General features: G+C 41.1%; 1 protein-coding gene across 1 annotated transcript; it reads right to left on the bottom strand.

Moving 5' to 3' along the window:
* Positions 1-1,050: 1,050 nt before the first annotated feature.
* crtac1b (cartilage acidic protein 1b) lies at positions 1,051-23,698 on the bottom strand. The gene is made up of 15 exons (XM_069692629.1): positions 23,642-23,698; positions 20,026-20,216; positions 17,740-17,936; positions 17,226-17,362; positions 13,737-13,893; positions 11,201-11,335; positions 10,932-11,074; positions 7,328-7,464; positions 5,592-5,674; positions 5,245-5,345; positions 4,976-5,144; positions 3,846-3,991; positions 3,281-3,323; positions 3,028-3,171; positions 1,051-2,758 (listed from the first exon to the last, which is right to left on the bottom strand). Exons 2-15 carry the CDS (start codon positions 20,208-20,210, stop codon positions 2,631-2,633), a joined length of 1,905 nt encoding a protein of 634 aa, XP_069548730.1. The 5' UTR covers positions 20,211-20,216; positions 23,642-23,698; the 3' UTR covers positions 1,051-2,630.
* Between the last annotated feature and the right edge of the window lie 682 nt (positions 23,699-24,380).

Below are 24,380 nucleotides of genomic sequence, written 5' to 3'. Positions count from 1 at the left end.
CATAATGCAGGAACATCTCAACAGGAACCTCAGTGAAACCTCTTTGACATATTTCGGAGAAAACATATTAGAATATTTGACTTGAGACGACATGGTCTTGCTGAGCTCTCACGCCGCAGATTCTTTGGCTTATGCAGCGCACATGACAACATGGTCAGCATGGATCCAGCAGAGATCCATGGTGAGTCATTTTAATTGCTTTAACACATCCATCATCATTTGTTTATTAGTTTTTCATGCTCTGATGCCTCTTAGTTTTCATTAAAAAAATGTCTCTGAGAAATTAGTTCAGTCTCTAAATCTCAGCTGACATGTTGAATATTTACAGGTGGCATCTGTGGTTCGGGTCCAGCTCATTAGCGGGCTGAGGAACTGGTGTCAAGGGGCTGAGCATGGTGCCGTATCTCATATGGAATGTGTGAGGTTTTTGGCTAAAAATGTCCTGAATATATGTAACACTTGCCTCAGTGATTGAGTAAGGATCCATCCATGAATCACACACACAGACACACACACACAGAGTTACTACTCTGGAGGAATGTCCTGGCCAACACTCGATTACGAACATTATCCCCTGCTGTGATATTGATCATGGGGTTGCTGAGATGAGAACTCGTGCTCCTCTGCCCAATAATGAGGAAGCAAAAACCTGCCAGTCAACATCTTGTGGAGCAAAATGTTTTCACTTTTTGGTCGTCTTTTTTGCCAAAGTATTTATTCATTTCATAAAACGTTTCAAGAATCGTGGCAATGAGACAAAAGAATATGCCTGTCATGTCTAATAAAAAAAAAAAAGGCCTCCTAGTGTTTTATGGCCTTTAGTTCACTATGGAAGGCTTGACGAAACCACTTTACCGACATTACATTAAATGGGCAAGCAAGGTTTGTTTTCAATTTCCTAAATCCCAACCATCCTTACAGAAAAAAACATACCATTATTTTCCACATGGGAGACATGTGGACCACATGTTGAAACATATTATAACGTGTAAAGTCTTCCCATGGAAATCTACATGGGCTTCACACATTACACCACTGATATGTTCCAAAATCACATTTCTCATGAGCAAAATACATGTTTCACATCACAGTCACGTGTGTACAGGTATATATGGTGCACGTACAGGTGTATGTGGTCACATGGTGTTTTTTTTACACGTGAAATGCATTCATTCATCTTCTGTAAGGGCAATCAGAGATCCACATCGTCTTTCTTTCTTCTATATTTTATATTTTTTTGTTACTGTCTACAAACCTCTTAAAAAAAAACTAAATCAACAATAAATTGATCCTCGTTACAAATATTTTTTTCCTCAGTGCAATTGTTGTTCAGAAGTTTTTAAAAATGCATCAGTTGCATCCAGTGTACATGGGAACTGTACACTGGGTACAGACACTGCTTCACACCGCATCTGCAGCTGAAAATTGTTTCCAACATTATTATGTTTTATGCATGTGCCAGTAAATATAAATTGCAGCTGTTTTAGTGTTTCAGGAAGTCATTTATCAAAGAATTAATACATAAAATGAAACTACATATATTTAATGTGTTCTATGGGGAACAGAGTGGTTGAGTAAGAATACCACAGACAAAGGAAATTGGTAAGTAGAAGCATCATTGATTTTGGTCTTTTCGTGAAATTTGATGACAGTGAAGAAAACGAGGAATATTAGCTCATCCTTTGAGGTTTTGTATAATGTACAGCTTCAAACTGTAATTTGTACATTTTTAATTGTTTATTTGTGGCAGTTTTTACTACATTCTCAGGACGTTACTGTAATGAAGGTGTGAAACGTCACCAGGCCCACATTAAGTGGACTGCTGAGTTTTAGTTCAGGTGTTTCTCCTTTATCTTTACGTCTTTATGCTCTTGACACTTGCCTCTTATTTTCTGTGGTATTGTATTATTCATAGGTAACAAAATGTAACCTACCATCGAAGACAGATGATCCGCCATATGTTCCTCTCCCCGACTGCCCCTTTGAACCCAACTCGCACGCACGCACGCACGCACACACACACACACACACACACACACACACACACACACACACACACACACACACACACACACACACACACACACACACACAAAACCTAAAGTGTTCCTCACCTTGCCAGTAAGCCCATAATAACAATGACGGTGACACTGCAAGGACTAGCGTTGCGACATTGTGGAGATACAGATGGGCCCTCAGCATGTTTCTAATGAATGTGGTCTGTGGAGCCAGTAGATCTGTCTGCTGTATGTGCAGTGGTGTATACACTGCAGCTCAACTTTTTGACTTGGCTTCAGTTCAGGTCCCACTAAGATAAGTGCCAGGTGATGACGTGAGGGCTCTGCGGGTGTGACACAGTTAGTTCTGAACCCCGTAGCTCCCAGCAGACATGCTCCCTGTATGTTTCTTTATAGTCCAGAAGGGGCCGGGAGCCAAGAGGCAACGTATGACAGCGGTGACGAGGGAGGGCAAGACTGTAGATAACTGATGGAAAAAGATAGCAGAGATCCAAAGAGGAGAAGGAGTAGATTTTCTTTCTTTTTTGTGTGTGTGAAAAGTTTGCTCTGAGAGTTTCTGTACATCCCCGTTCAGCCATGGAGAGAGTTGGGAAGGGAAGAAAACAACAACAGCTACAGCAGTCCAGTGTGGAGATGGGTAGAGATGAGTGGCAGCATCGAGACAGAGAGCAGCCAGAAAGAAAGGCCCGGCCACGTGTGCTCCCCAGAAGACCGCGTGCCCCCAAAGTAAGCAACCTGGGCTGCAGAGAAACAGATCAGCGGGTTGTTAGATAATATGTACGTCTTCACGGCTAAAAGACAGCTCGTTCACATGGGGGAGTTAGTCATGCAAGACAGCGGGGTACAGAGAGGGAACACGGTCAGAGGAATGTTAGCACCTCTGAGCCTTTACTCAAAACCAGCATAATTAAGGCAGCTCAATGCATCTCGTTCTCTGGCAGTGCTTCCTTTGTTCTCCTGATGTTAATGATCCAGCTAAGTCTACCCTGACTCGGCCAGGTCCACTCACCCACGCAGGCCGACCCATCATCGTTGGGCTCAAAGCCCTGGTTGCATCTCCTCTTGGCGCGGCACTTATAGCTGCCGTAGGTGTTGGTGCAGACGGGGCGGTCAGAGGGGCACACAGAGGGGAACTCGGTACACTCATCTTTATCTGAGGGCGGGGGAGGGGGTGAGGAAGGCAAAGACTCTTGACTCAGGGATTTTTAAACGAGAAGACGAGCACAGAGAATTCAACAGGTGGGTAAAATGTTCCAGCTTACCTGTGCAGCGGCCATTCTCATTCAGAGCAAACCCATGACCGCACTGTAAGACACAGTCAGTATGAAACAAGAGTCTGTTACTGAATGGTCTGATTCGTATTAGAAACAATTAGAATCACATGCTGTAGCACAACACTTGTGGGAATTCTGGGACCAGTGTTTAGACAGCTCCTTCCACAACCATCATCAAAACACTAAATCAGGGGATTGTTTTTGGAAGAGATATCGTCCCTTAAGTACGGTTTCATGGCAAGGAGCACTGAAGCTGCTGTGGCAGCACAAAGACTTACTGTAAGCCACCTAATGCTGGGTGTTCTTTTTTAAATTTTGTAATCCATCTGAAGCATCTTTGAAATTATTCTGAGCTTTTCATCACTGGAAAATAATATTATCCCAGTGAATATCTGTATGTTCTCTGTAGTGCTATTAGCCTCTTCTCGCTACCAGTGTAACTGCACCACTTGTGGCTGTTTAAACCAGACATCTTCAGATGCTATGCGTTGTGTCTCGTGTCTTTTAGAAGATCAGAAGTTACTATGAAGCTAACAATGAAACACTTCTCTACCTCTATTTCCACCGTAGGAGTGACCTCCTCGTCGTCTCTCGGATAGTGGATCTCCAGCACTGAGTTGATCTCTGAAGGCTCCAGCGGTCGGGCAATTGAGCGGCCGTCTGGCCAGTACACCTCGACGTTGGTGGCCACGTCCTTGCCTGTTCAGGTTAGGATCATTCAGGATGGACAAAACACACTCATCACTAAAGGTTTATTGATTACAGTACCAACTGTATGTTGGCATGAATTTTCATCCTCCTCTTTTCCCCTTGGCTCACACTCTCCTCTCTCCATTAACTATTTTAATCAGGCATGGAGAAAGCCCCTCTCCAGAGGCCCGCTGTAGCCCTTAATTAAAGTGGCATTTCTAATGTAAACAGATCTTGAGTTACCTTGCCAAGCAGCGACCCACTCGGCAGGTGTTCTGCCTGAGAGCCAAAGAATATTTCGCCTGTTCTGCACCCACATGACACCCTCTCATTTAGTGGTCGGAAGTGTATCTCACATGTCTACCAGGGGTGATGCTTTTTACCCCAGACTGTGGACTTTTCTAAAGCCACAATGATGTGGCGAGTTGAGAGTGTATTATGAGGGTCAACAGAGTTGATCGGCTTGGACAGTCCTGGTACAGAACAGGTTTAGTGAACAGGGAGCAGCAGTGGGTGGGCTACCAGGCCTGGATGGCCACCAGCTGACTGTCCTATGGGGCCAGGAGGAGGACAGGTAGCCAGTTACTCAGAATCCAGGCTGGTTTCCAGCTGCAGCACCTGTCCACCGGCTCTCTCCTCGCTTTGTTTCAATCCCATGGGTGTCTAATCAGGCTGAAGGTATAAAACAATATTTTCCACGTTTTCATTTTCCCTCTCACTGCTACTCTCTGCAATGCTTATCCTGCCCAATTCTCTCTCTTATTATCTCTCCACTCCATTTTTTTTTTTAATCAAAATAAACTTTATTTCTATGACTCATCTGTAGGTCAGCTGAAACAAATTTCTGATTCTTCAAAGACAAAGAAATTAATAGATTCATTTGTAATTGAGTAATTGTTAGTCGCAGCCCGAGTGACTAGCACTTGTGGTCAGCCAAAAGGTCACAGGTCGGATGCCTGCATAGCTGTGTGCGCCTTTTAACTGCAGTCTTACCGAGGCCAAAGTGTGCAACAGGCTCCATCTCACACAGGTATCCTGAGCCACCATCGATGATCCGTGTGTGTGGGCCACTCTTTTTTGTGTAAACCACCACTTTAGCTCCTCTGGCAAAAGCACCAAACTTGGTCCGAGGAATCACTCGCAGCCAGGAGTTGGTGGTGCCCTGAGACACAGGCAGAATAAGAGAAAGGGAGGGCTGGGTTGAAATGATACCACCTACTGAGTGTCAAGTGTTATTTAAAAGAAGTGTCAGAGACACTCACCTGGTTGACTTTATAAACTGAGAGCGGCTGTGCAGCACTTTCACCATGAGACACCAGCAGCTCCAGACGCCCATCGCCATCGAAGTCTGTGGCAACAGCTCCTAGAGATCCATCACAGTAGTGATGCAGCTAAACAGCCTTCAAGCATCAACGTAATTCAACAGTCATAAAACCTAACAATGCAGAACGTTTCTACTTTGAAGAAGCATGAGGAAACTCAGATCCTAAGCGGAGCTCTGATGCCATCTAATGGTTTCATGCAGGAATAGCAGATGTGAGATGTGTCCCCATGCTGCTTATCATCATTAATACAGATGTTAGACAGCTGTCTGTCCTGCTGTGCTCACCGGTTCCTCGTCCTTCAGGCTCTGATGCATCCCCAACATTCAACTCTTCTATCTGGGGGTCCCCATGTTCTCTCCTGCTCACCCTATCAAAGCAATATCATAAGTCACAATTAATATGCAACCCATGTTGGAAACATCCTAAATTAATTTACTCGAGTACTACAGTTAAGTGCAAGTTTGAGGAACATGTACCACTTTATTCTTCCACTCTACTACATTTCAGAGTGAAATTTTGCATTATATGTACATATCTTTATCTGGCATTGATAGTTACTGCAATATAATAATAATACTGAACACACAAAACATATGATCAGCTTCTGAAATATGGTAAATTATTATCGTACACGGGCCACTTGTGCAAAAAGTAGGAAATATTTGCTCCAATCGACCGGCAACAACATTAAAATGTTGCTTACATGTTAATTAATTAATGATAATCCAGTTTATACACCCAATAGTGGCTATTCTGTCTAAATAATGACAATACTTTCTCACTTTCATTTGAGTAGAATTTTGAACAGAGACTTTTGGAGTATGGTATTTCTACTTTTACTTAGTATTACTTCCATTACTTTATATAAGTAAATGTATATATACATTTAGAATGTATGTATACATATAGAATATACATAAATCGTAGTCTTTTTTTTATTCTAAATGCTACATACAACATAGATAACTCATGTAGTTTATGCACTTTAAAACTAAAACAAAATAAAGTGCACAAGACTTTCTTCTTTATCTTCACCTTAAGATACGTTTATTTGTCTCCAATCGTCCACATCTTGTGATTATTAGGTTTTTTTTGGACACTTCCTTAAAACGACATGTTTTCTCAAATTAAATAATTATATTACTTCCTAATTCCTTCATCATTGTTATGTTTCTGCTTGTATCTGATTGTAATTATCTTTTTGTTTGGAAAAAAACAACAACATGTACTTTAGAAGCTACTGTGTACCTTTAAAGCATTTCTCGATGCAGCTTTCCATAATAATTTGATATCACAGTGCACTAATGTGCTAATCCTAGCTGTTAAACCCCTCAGCTCAGCTAAATATTGATTCGTTGTGTTGAATTAATTAGCTTGGGCACAATAGTTTGAACTTGCTTTTTCAGTGCCAGAGAGCAGAGTTAAATTAGCTGATTCATCTTCATAGAAGACAATGGCAGAGCCATGGACTGCGGAGCAGTGACCCCTGTCAAGAACATCAACGTGTCCAGAAAGATAAATTTTCCCCCAATGACCTGGTGCGCAGGAATATACTATACTTAAACTGATTATTGATATGCAGCATGAATTGACCCAGCAGCTCATGGCAACATTCATCTGTTCAGACAAACATGCCAGATCAGATTTTTATTCAGACAGGATGGGGCTCATTCTGCTATTAAGTCCTTAAAAATTGATATGTATCATATATTACACGTTGAGAGCTGAGTTAATTAATATTATCTGGAGAGGAAGCCAAACCATGAGCCAAAAAGAGACCTAAAACTGTCTTAATGAAAGATTCATTCATGTGTGGAGGAAGAGGCGGGATGCCAGACTAGATAAGTATCCATGGCTGGTAATTTTGAATTCTTCTCAGCTTCCAGAACGGCTTTGGAATATTAAATCAAGACACAAGAGCAGTCCATTAAACTCATCATCAAAGTGCCATTACAACTCACTACCATACTTGTACAAAATCTATGTGTGTGTGTGTCTTGTTTTATTTCTGTGTTAATACCTAAAGAGTCTGTTGGATGACGGGCCTCTGTAGGCGATGTTATTGAAGAAGACCTCCAGCTCGTTGTCGTTGTCAAAGTCTGCAGCGATGACGGTCCGAACCGGGGACGGCATGGAAAACTTCTGGGATGCTATGTCCTGCAGAAAGAGGTACATCAGTGAAACACACTCATACATAAAAAAAAATAAAAAAAATGTCTGTGTGTGTGTGGAACGAGGACGCTTGAATTGATCCTTTGGAAGTAAATTAGAAAACCAAAAAGAAAATTCAGCAGCTGCAGCAGCAATGATTAAACATATTTGAATAGCCTATAATCAAATTCTGATCAAAGTCTTTATCTGTATTAATTCACAAAATTGTTTTTACTGCCATGCTCGCCACATGTTTGTGCATAGGGGCAAATACACAACACCTAAAATGCTCAGTTTGTATTAAATTCCTTTAGTAATTGTGTTTTTTTTCTTCTTTCATGTTGAATGAATGCTTAATTGAATTGTTTGTTAATAAAACGTTTTTTTTTTTTTTCGGTTTAGATGTATTTAGTGATAAAAAAAAATTAAAAAAACCACTTTTACAAACACAGAACCTTTTTGTTCATCTCTTTGCTTGTGAAAGCCAATTTTAAAATTCTATTGAATTAGCTTTGTGTTTAATGGGACAGACGAGGTACGATACAATAAGATATACTTTATTGTCCGCGTTGGGAAATTACGTTGCTGCATTTCATAGAATCCTGCATTTTGGACATAAAATAACATTATTCATTACAAAAAACAAGCATATGTGTTCCATAAGTAGAGGTTGATACACAACATTTATTTGTTTAGTCTTTTGTATAAGTCCACTGTCTAGTCAGGGTTTACTGCTGAAGTTTGATTGCTGCATGAAGTCTAAGAAGACTTCAGAAACTCTCCTGAGCATTTCATTCACTTGAACATTTCTAAAACTTGCTGTTATTACATCCTACAAGTGTTTCGTCCAACATGTGAACATGTGGTGCGCACCGAGCCACTGGCTCGAGAGCCTCTTCCATCGCCTGAAGGTCACAGGTTCAATCTCCACAACAAACAATATGTCCATCAATAATCAGTGTCCAGTCCTTGAGTTCAACTGCTGTGGCTGAGAGTGTAATGTAAAACCAAAAGATAAGAACAAAGACTCTTTTTACATCCTCCGGCATGAGAAACATAGAAAGCAGCTCTCCTGCCTGAGAAAAAGTCTCTGCAGCACAGGAGTTTTCGAATGAGAAAGTAACGGATATCTCCCCGCTTCAGTGACACGGTGATAAGTCGGGAAAGAGTTATAGAGCAGCCCTTCACTCCCCCCAGTATTTACTCCCTGTTTTAATTATAAGGCTCATAAAGCTGCAGAGGTGGGGGCCGCCCACAGTGACCTCTGCTTCTCAGGTGAAGGAGAGGGGATGGCCAACTGAGGCCATGAGGCAGGAAGGCAGGGAAAGCTTTACAATTACTTTATTACCGTACGAGAAGCATGAATAGGTGTGTCATATGAAAAAGAAAGAGACTCTCATCAAAACTAACATGAAGCAGAGACAAAAGTTTTGGATTAAGTTTAAAAAAATACAATCAATTTGATTTGGTACATAAAATGTAGGCTGTATAAAAATGGAAAATCACTATTAATAACACTAGAAGATTTAGTGCAAGGAGGGACAATTTTAGACTGTAAATAAAATTTTGAAATATTTTTGCACTTTAAAATTCTTGTTACTATGGCAAAAGTTGGAATAAAAAAACACTTATTATTAAAATGAAGTAATTATTCTAAACATCAATAATAACTTTTATATTAATTTATTACAAAAGGAATCCAGCTTCGATTTGAGTAAACGGTAACCAAGAAGACTTTTTTTTTTTTATCTCTATAAATATGTATTCAGTATGTATCTGTGTATGTGTGACAGATAATGTGTGTATGTGTCAGACGTGTGTGTGTGTGTGTGTGTGTGTGTGTGTGTGTGTGTGTGTGTGTGTGTGTGTGTGTGTGTGTGTGTGTGTGTGTGTGTGTGTGTGTGTGTGTGTGTGTGTGTGTGTGTGTTAAACCTATTGCAAGGAAAACCTGTGCTATGGATTTTAATTAAAACACAAACAGGCCTAATCTGCACTTTCCACAAGCCAGGCAAGCTGCTGGTTCAGCCCAATTTAATTGGAGGTTTACTGAAGTGATACAACAGCTTCATTATGTATGCCAAAGGTCAACACGGCTCACAGGAGTGTCAGCTTGTGTGGGCGAAAGGGGTCTTAAATATGTAGTGCGTTTGTGATTTAACAATCTTGGTTAAAAAAAAAACATTGTCCGGCTAATTCAATTTGTCTTCTGTGTGATTGTGTGATTGTGTGTGTGTGTGTGTGTGTGTGTGTGTGTGTGTGTGTGTGTGTGTGTGTGTGTGTGTGTGTGTGTGTGTGTGTGTGTGTGTGTGTGTGTGTGTGTGTGTGTCACACTGATGGAGTTGTCTGTGGGTTAAGCATCACACATTAACCCCTTATTTGACCTCTATAAAGATGTCTCCTGTGACGTTTATCTCTTTGGTAAAAGATGCGGGTGCAGCCGGTGACAGATAGATCACTGTGCAGGAAACCTCTGCAGATTTACACGCAGCCGGGACCGTCTCTGACTTGGCCGCTCTTAAATGTGGAACACAAACCGATGCACACTGCTGGCTGTCTTGCGGGCGTTGTCTATAGAGTCATTGATCGAGTGAATCGCCAACCATGCGCCTTTAAATATCACTCAAACCCACAGCGGGCCAGAACTGAGGAGTGCTAATTCACCAGGCAACTGTTAGGATTGAACACACGGTGATTCCCAGTGAGAATAGGTCAGGCTTGTTCTTTTTGTGCTGCTTGTTCATTAGACATTGATTTTGGGCAGAGGAAGGAGGCCAATAAAGTCTCCCTCAAGCTTTCTTACATCAGCAGCTTTAACTGGTAATTTGACCATGAATCATGAGACACAGATTGCAGATTATCAGAGTGCTGGTTACTCTGGATTATCCACAGACATACATGTAAACAGTTTTCATTGGAGATACTCTCTACCAAAAAAAAAAGAGTCCAACCCTAAACTGCTCACTTATTAACAACCTCAGGTATTACAACAGGTATGGAAAAAAAAAATGTGTATCTTGAAAATTGGGTCAATCAGTCCTTTAATAAACAAAAGCTTCAGGATGCCTCAAACAAAGTCAGATTGTCCAATAATGTCTGAAGTCGTCTTCATGGCAGTGTAATCCAAAACCAACAATCAGACAATGAGGCCCCCTTTCTTCAGCAGTTGGCGTGTGGAGTAGAGTGGGTGGAGATGTGAAAGTTGATCAAGTTTAAATTTTTACAACTACTTCTGTCTCTCGTTCTTGTCTCCACACGCTGTCCACGTCGTATGTACAACTAAAAGTGTTTTCCCACATATGTCATTGTGTTTTGACTGTCTGCATGACGGCAGCCTTTTCACCTTGTGAACATTAGGAGCAGGTCGATACACCTCTCAGGCATCACACTACCATGTTTGTTTGAAGCATACTCAGCTGATATTGACACAAGAACAAGACGTTTTTGCGTATGTGCGCATGTTGTGTTGGACCCACCTTGAATTTCTGTTTGCGGTTATTTAGCTGCATGTACAGGCGATGAGGTCCATTCCAGTTCCCGTAGACGATGTCCGTCTTGCCGTCACGGTTGAAGTCTGCCAGAGCCACCCCTCTGCCATGCTGCATGGGGTCTTCCACACCTAAAATGATACGGTAATATGCTCCATTATACAATAAAGCCAACCTTTTGTATTGTTTTTGCACCATGTGTGGATTTTACTTAACCACAAGGGAATGATCTGTTAAATTGTACATGATTTTCTTACCCGCCTGCTGAGCAACATCAGTAAAAGTTCCATCTCCGTTGTTCCTGAACAGGAAGTTGGGTCCGTACTCATTGTCGCAAAACACATCAGGCAGCGTTTGACTGACAATGGGCCCCACTACGACGCCTCTCCCTCCTGCACAGATGGAAACAGAGAGACGAGGCTCGGGGGTAAGAGAAAAGGCGGCTAAGAAGAGGGTGAGCAGAACAGTTTTTAGAAAGACAAAATCAAGCAGAATGGGTGAAACAACAGAGAGAACGGAGGGAGAGAGATCAGCTCCATAACAGAAGTGAATGATAAAAGATCATTACTGTCTTTCCGGGCCATTTACTCTGAGCAGAGCAGGTCTTTCTGCTGACACAGACACTGACTGTCATGGCTACATACACACAAATACAGGTAAACACACCTCGTCACAAAACAACGACGCAACACGTGCTGAGAATCTTCTGCATTCACCAAAAGCTAACAGTAAGTTTCTCCTCACGAAAAGATCGTCATGACTGTTCTTCACACTCTCAATATCACCGCAGGATTTTCCAATGACCTTCTATAAAGTAAAGTATCTCGCTAAGTTGTTTCATCTCAGACCAGCAGAGTTTAATTATGGACTTGAAAGGGCTTTGATTGCCCTTCCAGTATGCAGAGTCAGTGCTGTGAGTCAGAGCTAGCTCCTGATTTACTGGCCCGCTCCATCAGCCCAGACAAATATCACTCGCCCCCTATGGCCATAAACCACTAATGTCTCTCCAGAGATATGTAACCATTAGATATACAACTTCACTGTCTGTCCCTCTGCTCTGATTTACGGCACTTTGATGACAAAGCCATCCACCGTACATCATTCACGGTAATTCTGAGCCGGATCTCTCTGTCCCCCTGGTGGATCAGATGATTTCCTGCATGTAAAAAAAAGATCTATAGATGATGAAGATTCATTCCTCTGCGCTCAAATACAAAGTCATCTCCCATTTTCAAAACTTAGAAGAACATCAGCGGCAAGGACTTCTCAGTGATTATAATAAAGTATCGTAAAAGTCAAATTCTTTTTGACTCATGATGGTTTTTGTTATGAAGAAACAAATCATCGTGAAATTGTGCATTTTGGCATTTAATGTCCTACCCTTCTATATGTCACTGAGTTAACTTGATCCAGGCCACGGAGGTGTGCCGAGGTGTGGCAGTGAATTTCAATATCATTCAGATGCTAAAATTAAACATTTCCCCATGACAGGAACTTTTCTGGCAGCAAGGCAGCTTAAAATAAATATAGCATTGAGACTATAATTTGCATTAAAATACAAATATACTCTTCACACTCAAAGGACAAAAAATAATGAAATAATATGTAAATAACCCAATTTATGTCTTATCTCGAGCTAAGGATAGCCTTGTTAAACAGTTGTTAAGTAGTTTTATTTTGTACTTTTCCATCTTCGTTTTTGATGCTTTTATTCTGAAAGGGACTCACTGTAGTTACATTCGTGCAAAACTGAGATTTAAAACTGTAAGTATAGTGCTTATATATGAGAATACTGTAAAAGGAAGGAAGAAAGTGAATTGTTTTAGGATATTAGCACCCCCCAAAGATGTACAAGCTCTTTAAAAAAAAAAAAAAATCATCTATTCAAGTGCCAAGACCTTCTTTCGGAAGGGTATGCTACATAAAGACAACATTAAGAAATGAAAGCCTATGCAGAGGCAATGCACGCTACAGTTATTTGAAATGAATGTGTTTACTGCACCTGTTACAGCATAATCCTCACAAGGTATTTCTGGCTCAAGGAAAATTCCTTGAAAAGAGGATAAAGATGGATTTTCTAAAGATGACTGTATTTGACATTTTAGCCTTCATTTGAAAGTATGACCAGACAGAAAATGTGGGGAGAAATTATCTTTGAGGTTATACAGCATGTTACGTTGTTTTTACCAGTAGTTTGACTAAAGTTGTCTGACAAGCTGCTGATCAGAGATTTTACCAACCACTTACCATACCATTAAAGACAGGCTTGTAAAATAGGACCATGAACGACCCCGTCAACATTAAAACCATTTAACCGCCGCAGGATATAAAGTCTTTTTTGTCCTTTTTGACAAGGAGTACTTTGATGAGAAGGACTCTGATGGCGGTTGTTGCACATAAAATACAAAGTGTTGTATGAGGCTAGGTAAGGCTGTGATCAATGCCATCTCCAGGCTGTTGAGCTGGTCTGATGTATGTGTGTGTCGCCCTTCCCTTTGCTTCCCCGTGACTTTGACTGGAGTAAACAGCTGACAGGGCCAAAAGAGCCAACGTGTTCTCTTTCTTCCTCTACCTTTTTCATTTTTTTTTTTTCTTGCCTGGCGTTGCTCCAACTCTCTCTTACTCTCCCGGGTCTCACTCCCTCAGTGTAGTAAAGTCCTATATTTCAGACTCCATGGGTACAACAAGCACATGTTCTTCTGCAGATGTCTGTATAAATCACACTGAAGGTCCAAGTCGTGCTGGCTGATCATAAGGCGGATGTCACGTACGCAGTCAGTTCTTCGTACCTACCAATGAACTTGTTGACTCCAGCCTGCTCTGCCACGTTGGAGAGAGCAACGACTCCCTGGGACAGGTCACTCGCCGCCTCGTCCATTTCTATGAGAGCATGAGGACCCACGTTGCCGCTGGCATAATTAGCTATGTAGATAGCATAACGGCCCGTACCCTGTACAAAAACAAGTATGGTTCGCATTTGTTAATACATTTATTGATCTACTTGATTTAGATTAACTGTATAGCATAACAAAAAAGGCACGTGTTGCTAGATTTTAGCTGGTACTAATTTCAACATTCACCAGAAATTCACCATTGAGTTTTGTGGTATTTTACACAGGTACCACAGAGGTCATTTTATTTGTGGCGCTTGTGGCACTTAAAACTTATTTAAAAGTACAATATGGAGATTTTTTTTGTTTGTTTTGTTTTGTTTACAACATTCAAAAATGAACTAATATCTGAGTATTGTCTTGCACAGATGTGTACTGAAGTTTGCACGCTACCCAGCCCGCTTTGTCTTTAATACCACTCTGCGCCTCAAGAGGCGACGGGGAGTCACCGCAGCATCATCCAGTCGGCCCTCAGTTGAACATGAGCGCAAGAAGGAGTATTCCAACTTCTTGTTAATGATGAATGAAACAGTAAATGCAAACGATGGCGGAAACACTTGACAACACAGTAGCAAAACAAGTGTTACCATTGGTGTTGCTTTTCACCACTGGCGACAGCTCTTGGCGAGTAAAGGAATAACGTTTGATGCTGAACTTACATTGTTTCTCATTTCAGTGACGCTTGACCGCATCACTGCCGTGCCAATAATGACATTGGAGCACACCGTCTTGTGTAATGTCGCTTAAAAAGCCAACTACTAACTGACGGCATGGCAGGTACACGCAAAATTAGCCGTGCGTGAGGGCAGACTGGGGGCTACAATGACTCACTGTCGCCTCTTTAAATAAAAAGTGGTACTACAAGATGGGGTGTAAATCTTGCATATTTTATGGCACCTTTTAACAATTCAACACCATTGTCTCTTTTCAGACATGTTTTAAGTTTTTAGTGGATGTCCTTTTTATCACTGGAACAAAGGCATTGTTCCTGGAAATGTTTCTTTCTTTTAGTTCTTTCATTGCCATCGGTACCAGCTACAAAATTGAATTAGCCTCCTCTGCATGGGAGTTAAGGCAGCGAACGGAGACAAAACTGGGACTCAATACGTATATCTGTATATTTATATCAAGTATATTCTTTGATATAAACCTGCAATGGCAGGCCACTTGGGAAGATCAAAAACAAGCTGTGAAAATGACAATAAAACGGTACATGTGCAGCCGGACAGCTAAACAATGAGCTGAAACCTATAAAGGTACTTAAGGCTAAAGGGAGCTGCAGATTGAGATAATCAGCAGCATCTTTCACACTGTGCCATTCATGCGTTATAGTTACTTCAGATGAAAAACCAAATAAATAACAAAGGTTTATCACTTAGGTATTTATCAAACTAAAACAGGATTAAGTAGGTTATTTGTAACCCCAGACTAAGCCTTGAAATATCTTCTTTTATTCTTTTGCTCTCTCTGTGAATATTATACACCTTTCCCTAATCAAACCTTTTCTCCCCCCTTTTTTTTTTTTTTTTTATCTCCCTTTACCCTATTTCTTACCCTTTACCCCCTTTTTCTCAGCCTCTCTCCCTACTCCTTCCTCAGCCTCCCTTTGGAGATTAATTTCACACTCCATTATCAGTCAGAGTCCCTGCAGACACAAACTCAAAGACGGAACCACACTAATAGACTACACACTCGATCCAATGAGCTTTCCCACCAGGCCGAACATATTTCAATCAATACAAACACATGCACATATGCAAACGCGCACACACACGCGCCATTTGTGTTAACCTTAGTATATTTTTACAAGACAAGGAGGGTAAATGAGTCTGGCTGATGTAAATGTCATTAGGTGTCACATTATGGCATGCTGTGGGAAGAATGGGGTTCACACACCGCACACACCACACACACCACACACACTCAGAACTTGGCAAAAATCTAAATTGAACTACAACGAAAGACCTGAAGGCCACTGGCAGTTACTTAACAAACTTAAAAGTCAACGATTTTTCAATAAGCCTTCACCCAAGGCTAATTTCTGTCACCTAGATTGGCATTGTGAATGGTGTGACATGCATGCCTGCAGAGTGCATGTTGGTGCAAGGACTGCACACAGTTTACATCAATCTTTACAGCCATCACTAAGAAGCCTGAATAAGCTACCTTTTCTAATGCGGCATTTACATTCTTTTGTTGTCAGGAAACATATAGTGCTTTTATTGCACTTAACTGTGATTTATTTGAACATATTTCAATTATTCTAGCTTTTAAAATCCACTTATTTTCTCCTCCCTGCCAGTTCAAAGTAAAACCGATCCATCAGCTCAATGCGAGACTCAATATGTCACCTTCATCAGTTTGTAGAAAAATAATGATGGGATGTCACTTTCAAGGAGACTTGGGGGAGACGAAATGGTTGGATGAAAAACCCATCCTTTTTTCTGAAAAATAACACTTTATTTATGAACAAACCAGATCAAACACATTTGCCACTCAGCTGACTCTACAGCATACTTAGCTTTTTGGCCTGTGCAACCTTCTGCCATTGTGCCAAAGATGTTCTAATAAAACTTGTGCAGTGACAGGAAAACGTGTTCTCTGTCTGTCGGTCTAGTGGAACTAGCATGCAAGAATACACATCAGGGCTCTGGCTTCTTCTAAAAAGAATCATGCCATTAAAAGCAGATATCTTTCCAATCGGTTTGGCAGCAGCGCAACCTATCAGTGCTCACTGGGATGGGACTGTGGTTTTTAAAAAATCTATTGTAATCTCTACTGTCCTCTTCCCACTATAACCTTCTTTATCCCGTCCCTGATTGGAAGTGAGAACTGCATGCGTGTGTTTAAGATAAGAGACAAAGAAAGAAGTGTGAGTGCGTCAGTCACAGAGAGAAAACAGGGGAATAAGTAAGGTGGAAAAGGATAGAAAACAATGGAAAAAAAGGGGACTGAGAGAAAGAGAGAAAATGCTACGGGCAGAAAGCAGTACTGTGCAGTCATCACTCCTCCCCTCGTACGATGTTCTATAAAACAAACGAGCCCTGGCTTCTGTAATTACACTGGTGCGATGGACAGAAGAGAGAAAATGGCGCACCATTCCCCCAAATGAACTGTCATAGCACATGCTGAGAAGGGCGGCGTAGGCAGGGCATGAGTTATCACTGGTAAACAAACAGAAGCACCCGTGCATGTACGCAGAAGACACTCTGGTGTGTGTGTGTGTGTGTGTGTGTGTGTGTGTGTGTGTGTGTGTGTGTGTGTGTGTGTGTGTGTGTGTGTGTGTGTGTGTGTGTGTGTGTGTGTGTGTGTGTGCGTGTGTGTGCGTGCGCGCGCACAGTGCAGATCTACATATACTCTGTGTGTGTGTGTGTGTGTGTTTGTGGAGTACCTTTCTGTCCACACAGGCCACTGAGCGGCCAGCCATAGGGTTGGCTACATCCCTGTGCTCATTAATATCATCGCTCAGCAGATCTTCAAAGCGTCCATTGCGAAACTTGAACAGCTTGTCAGAATATGTTGCTCGACCTTGATGCGGAGAGATACAGAGTTCAGGAGAGGGAAAGATTGTGCGGAGTAAAGAGGTGTTATGCAATACAAGAACCGTGGGTGATTGGAAACAGAAGAGCGGGTTGCTGTGGATGAAAGTGAGAAATGTGATACAGGAGTTTTTATAAAAATGATAGAGGTGAGGTGCTGCGGTTTTGGCACTGTGCGCTCTATAGCTCTCAGATTGATTAATAGCAGCACAAAGCTTATCTGTTATCTGATGAAGACTGAGATGAGATAAGTTCAATATTTGCATACAGATTCTCCTGTACAAGAAAAGAGGTCTGGTGAGTGTGTGTGCGAGTGTGCACTTAGGCATGTGTGCTTTTACAAAAGTGTATCAGCTTGTACTGTACCAGAGAAGGCATTATTGGTGTTAAGGACATAAATCTCCTCCCGTCCATCTCCATCGATGTCGCACGCTGTCACTCCGATGGCGTTGCCTTGACGGTCTCTCAGGGCGTAGAACGGGGAACTACGGTTGTCAACAGCGATGTTCACAAGCCGTCTCCTCTGCTTGTCGTACTTCAGCACCAAATTTGGGCCATTGTAGCTGTCAACAGGCAGAAACAGGAAGCTGTTTATTACGTATAACTGTTAGCAGGAATTCTGTCTGTTTTTTTGTTTTCCTTCATTTCAAGAGTTGTGGCTGATCGTGCTGCCTAAAAATGTTGAAAACAATGTTTGTATGTTTGTTGCTTCATTTTGTAGATTGCAAATTATTCATGACAGAATCTTGATGAAGTTTGAGGCACCTGTGAATTTAGTTTTAAGTCTTAAAGTGGAACCTCCACCTATTGTACACCAAAGTCTATGGAGTACTGCTTCATATGTGAAAAAGCAGTATAAAGCCTAAAGTCAGATAAATTTCCACTGGTGATGTCACTTAAGAAAAGTCATTAGTTTGGAGTTACAGATGCAACCTTAAAAAAATGAGAAAGGAGGGACCCTTTCACACCACTTGAACACGCTCCTTATCTCAAGGCCTACTTGAGGCTATAAATAAGTTGATTTACGTTATGGGTGATGTAGACATGGGGTTTTAAAGCAGAATGAGAATGCACGGCTTAAAAAATAGTTCGTCGGATACGTTCTACCTTTTTTTTTTAAACGAAAAGAAAGAATTTAATTGACTTTTTAAAACTGTCCAGCATGAGTCCAACAATGTTACAGTATGCAAGTACACTGCTAGATCTGTGGAATACTTTTACATATTTCCCTATAAATCATTTATGATTAATTAAGTAACAATCAAATCATCATCAATTCAAATAGTCTTGACTTTCCCGAACACAGAAACGCGGGAATCTTACTAATAAATTAACAACCCTATAAGTTTATGTTATCATCACCAGTTTTCATTATTTCCACTTCTCTAAGAAATCATGTTATGTCTGCCATGCTGTCTCATGTAGATTTTATAAAGCCCTGAGCTCAGGTGTTGTGGCTATAGAGAGGAAGCCATTCAGAGGTGTGAATCAGAAAGGTGGAGAATTTGGCTGCAGATTGTGCTGTCAGTCTTTCAGCAATTGAATCCCTAGTTTATGAGTGGGTCATGTGACAGAATGTTATGCTCAGTGATTTGATGTTTTTCATGCCTAAATGCACATTTGGAGTTGGAGTTAACTTCTTGTCTGAAAATGTTCCACTCTGCTAATCTGCTACATGAATGCGTGGGTGAAGTTAAATCCTGATGCACATAATTATATTATAATTACATTATATCACTTTCTGAGAGAGCCAGATACCAGCGAGACAAGAATACAGAAAATTGGAACATTTAAATATGTAAGAAAACATTTTGTGTTCATGGAGGCCAATACAATACAATATAATACAATACAATAAGAAGTTAGCTGAGGTTGTGAGGGTCTTTATAATGACCAGTCTGCATTTTTTTTTTTTTTTTTTTAATTATTACCAGGATAGGTTTTTATATTTGGCATACCTATAATCCAGAAATAACAAATAATTCAATATTTTTTGGGGGCTACAAATTGAATCAGTCATCCTGTATTGCACCAGGGAAAGGTAAAGCAACATCCTGCAGTCAAAATCTAGTTTTGCCTAAATATTTAGATTCCAAAAATCTGTAAAATCTTACACATAAAGCTTTTGAAGTTGTTATAATGCTGCTCTTGAGTACTGAACTTTAGTAACATCAGAGCAATATTAACTATATAAGCAGTCCAAAGGAAGATTATTCTAATGAAAAATGAAATGACATCCTCTATGGGGTTTTGGGATGGTCTTCTGTCCAGGATACCTGCTGAATAGGATGTTTAGGCTTAATGACATGTATTAAGCAGGGTCATTTTGGTTAATCTATATTCTATTAAGCATTGAAAATGTATTGCTGCTTCACTGGATATAGGCCTGTAAAACCATTCCCATCAATGGCGCTCTATTCAATGACATCCATTTTCGTGAGCCTCAGGGAACCGTTACCATCTATTGTCTTTCAGTTTTTTTGCCTTTGTCTTCAATCTTTAACTCGGGGAAAATGACAGTGTATTTTGATTTTAGCCTGAAGAGTTACACTTGTAACCCTGTCAGTGGAGCACGAGAACATGAGGGATTCAGAGGTGTTCATGATGATGGAACAGAGACAGTTGCAACACGCTTTTCTACACACTCCTTACCCAGCTACAAAAATCTCAAGGTCTCCGTCCCCATCCACGTCAGTGACTGCGACGCCGTAGTTGAGTTGGGTGGGGTTGTTTTCGTAGTCCGGAGGTAGGACGGTCTTGGTTACAGCTGAGAACATGGGCTCTGATCGCTGAGCCGAGGAGAGGGCAGGCAGGAATAAAATCAGCCACAACAACATCCTCACCTGAAGGGCGAAACACACCGTTTGCAACATCGAACTGAAGACAACCATCTTTTTGTCTCATTTGCCCCTGCAAAAATTTCTGACAATTTTTCTTGCCCAATAATCAGGGGCTCAACAAACATACTGTGATAGTTTGCTCTAAAAAGCAGAATGATGCAAAAAGATTTCCGTAGAAAAACACAAAGCAGCACAATTTCCATCAATCAAATTCGCACACACACACACAAACACACACACACACACACACACACACACACACACACACACACACACACACACACACACACACACACACACACACACACACACACACACACACACACACACACACACACACACACACACACACCGCTCTTTGCACATTTGCCCTGTCTGTTGAGGTAAATGGGAATCAAATAAAAAACTGTAAGTCATACATCTGCAAACTGCAACACACGCCCTTGTTGCTAATTCTCCAAATCCATCGCAAGGCCAACATCATTGGCCGAGCTTTCTGCTCTACTCAGACATAAAGATGAAGATATACCACTGCAATCAGCAGCGTTCTGCAGGGTTAGATCTGAACAACCCATCACATGCAGACAGGCTGAGGAATTACAGGACAGAAAATCCATACATGGAGCAGGGCATTAGCCAGAGGCCAAGTGAGCACAGAGGAAACCAATATGACCTGATATAACAGATCCGAGGGGCTGTTATTGCAGAGACAGTGACCAACTCTAAATTGGAAAAGGTTTTTTGGGGGGATAAAAGGGCTTCTTGATGTGCAAGTATCCTTTTAGTGTTAAGCAGATAAAAGGTGAACAAGGTCGAATTGATCCAATTTGATTTGTGAAGTGGAGGTAGAGGTGAGGTTTCTGATGCTCATAGTGAGAAAAAGAAAGAAGTGAAACATGGATTAGAGAATAAAAAGGAAGAAAGGAAAGACGAGGGTCACCTTCTTAGGGCTAGAATAAGATGCACATCGTCAACAGCACTGCAAAACTTTACACACACGCACGTTAAATAGCGTTTATAAGCTGACAACTTGATTTTCTCCGCCTGCAGATTTATGAACGCAGCCTTCGTCATAGTACTCATTCCATCTGTAGTGCCACCGAGAACGTTCCCATCTCTGCCTCCACACCGCTGCAGATTCTTCCTTTCTGCTCTGAGTGTCCAGGTGATGTATGGCTCTTTAACATCTCCCTCAACAATTCAATTTAAGATAAAAAATAAAAAAAAAAAAAACCCAGTGCTGTTTGAGTAATACTCTCAAAAGCATATCGGCAGGGAGAGGAAGCACCTCCGCTGACACCTGCAGAAATATGGCTGGGCCGCTGCTGGCTCTCCAGGCAGGCAGCACGGCGATAACGGCCCGCTGGAGAGCTGGTGGTAATGTAGACTGTGGTTGTTAGCAACAAGGGTTAATTAACAACTCGAGATGAGGATGTTTTTCCCCATTAGAGCAGGATGTGATGACAAATGAGCCGGCCGCTCGCAGACTACACGAGGCAACTTTGCAGACTTGCTCATATACTCCATGTTAGATAGGGGCTGTGAACTATAAATTAAAAAAAGAGGAGGAAAAAGAAACTTGAAAAGTAAAAAAAAAAAAAAAAAAAAAAAACGGGGGGGCGATAGAAAATGATTGCAACATTTTTCTGTGAGAATGCACAAAAAAATACACAAAATAGACTCAAAATGGAAAAAATAAACAGTTGTTGGTAATACAATTTTGACTAAAACTCAAATACCATGTATAATACAGGGCTTTATTCCAGTGGATCAGATTTCCGATTGCCGTCAGCCTGAAAACAGAAAATTTTAAGTATTCGCCTTAAGTACAAAGTAATAACCAGATAGAAGAGCGTGGTGGAGAAAGGACAGATGAGTACTTGAAACCATTGGGGATTTGAGTTTGATAAAACTGTGAGGTACTACATTCTCCAGTCAAGGACATGCAGTCATTTTGCCTCACATTCACTGCAGTAAAGACCAAGACATCTCGCTTGTGTCGTCAAGTAAAGTCTTAATGGGACTTTTCTGCAAGGATTCACAAAACATTCGCTGCCCTCTTTTATGCTGCAACATCTGCAGTGTCAAAAACAATGACAGGAAGCATCAGTTAAAGTTGTTTATGTCAAAGACCATGAAATAGCCATTGGAAAAAAAAAAATAGGTGTTTGGAGCAGAGAAATGTTTTCAATTTGGTTATTTATGTTGGCATTAAGAGGCCATTACCACAGCGTGCAACATCAGCATGTGCTTCGTGGAGCGTTCCTGCCCAGCTCTGATCCTGATAACACTGCGACAAAGACCCAGCAACATCTTCAGTTTCAAACACACACTTCCAGAACCTCTTCCCTGTGAAGGACACCCTCACTGCAGAACACACTCACACACTCACACACACACACACGCACATGCACGCACACACACACACACACACACACACACACACACACACACACACACACACACACACACACACACACACACACACACTCACATAAAGTGCTCTACCAGTCCCAGTGAATTGCACTTCAGCTTTCAGCGATCAACAATTGACATTTTCAACTCCAATTCGTCCATCACATAACGCAGTGAATATAAGGCAGCATTAAAACTCTTTCCAGTAAAGACACACAGCACAATAAAAAAAAACTCACGTCATCAGCTTAAAAAAAACACTGAACAAACAAGTAGTTTAAAACATTAAGTACTGCATCAGAAAAACTTCATGATGAAAACAATTTGGATTGTTTTGATAGTAGTTTTTGTAGAATTACTGAACCAATCATCCACACAATGCATTATATTAAATATCCGTTTAACTTATTTACAATTATCTATCTATCTATCTATCTATCTATCTATCTATCTATCTATCTATCTATCTATCTATCTATCTATCTATCTATCTATCTATCTATCTATCTATCTATCTATCTATCTATCTATCTATCATAAAAATTTATAAAATACATATAACTCCAAGTGAATATAGGTTACCAAGTAAAAAAAAAAAAAAAAAAGCACCTCGTTTAAAATAAGATAAGGAAAAATGTACCATAAAAATGTGCAACCATGCAAAAAAAAAAAAAAAAATTAAACCACATAACTGCTGCAATAATTAGTCTGTAAAAACCCTGCTGTCATTTTTTACTATCTGCTCATCGGCATCCACTTTATGTAAAGCAGCACTTAATCCGTGGCAGCTACTGTTACTGCAGGTGATGATTAAACAGTACTGCTGATAAGTAAGCGTCTTAATCGGGATTTATTATTTGCTCAGAGAAGAAAGTTGCTTTCAAATCGGGACGGAGATCAACTTTTCTTTTCGTCTCTTTCCGCAGCGGATCCCAGCGGAGCGCTACGAGGATGCTGAACCCGAAGGAGGACAGCAGCAGCTTCAGCAGCAGGCAAACTCAGGTAGTACTCACAGATGCAGAGACGCGCGGAAACTCCGACAAATCCTCCAGCGACTGACAGCAGAGAGAGAGGGGGGAAGAGAGATACAGTCTGCTAATTGTGCTGTGGATACCCGCCGTTATCTCAAGGTTTTTTTTCCCCTACTTATTCCCTTTACACAACTTCCAAAAGATTTGCTTTATGAAATCACTTGTGTGAGGTTTGAGCCAATCACCGGGCAGCGTCCTGAATATCTAAACAGGCGGCCAATGAGGGAGCTGGGAAACAGTGAGTGGGCGTGTCCCCAGGTGTTCATTATAATGTGGCAGAGGGGCGCAGCTGGGATAAAGATGCGGAGTTTACTCGGTTCAGTTGGGATGCTCTAACTCCTGCCCCATCATCCACGTGTGATTACAGATGAGAAGCTCGTTTCCTCTTTTTAAGCACAGGCGGGCTGGTTTGAGTTTGTAGTTTCAGTGTCCTAATTTAAACATCATTGCGTAAGTGGGCCAACAAGTACATCAAACCAAGTTTAATTGAACCCAAGTTTTTATAGAAAATAAGGATTTAATTAAAATTATTTGGACTTCATGGGTCACACCGCATTTCTGGGATCAAATCTTGATGCAGTTATATGGTTGAATGGTGGATTTAGTGGGTCACAGACAGAAGGCCAAATGAAAATGTTTGGCAGCCTGTGTTGTTCATATATCATCAATAATAGTTCAGGAGTCACCTTACATGTTATCATATTTACTGAAGACTTCCCCC

The sequence above is a fragment of the Brachyistius frenatus genome, unplaced genomic scaffold (genome assembly GCF_029030835.1).
Source record: "Brachyistius frenatus isolate BFR_SWC_R1_liver_20210118 unplaced genomic scaffold, ASM2903083v1 Contig_13, whole genome shotgun sequence".
NCBI classification, from domain to species: Eukaryota; Metazoa; Chordata; class Actinopteri; family Embiotocidae; genus Brachyistius; species Brachyistius frenatus.
Note: the sequence above shows the minus strand (reverse complement) of the source record. Positions and strands in the feature narration are given on the sequence as shown.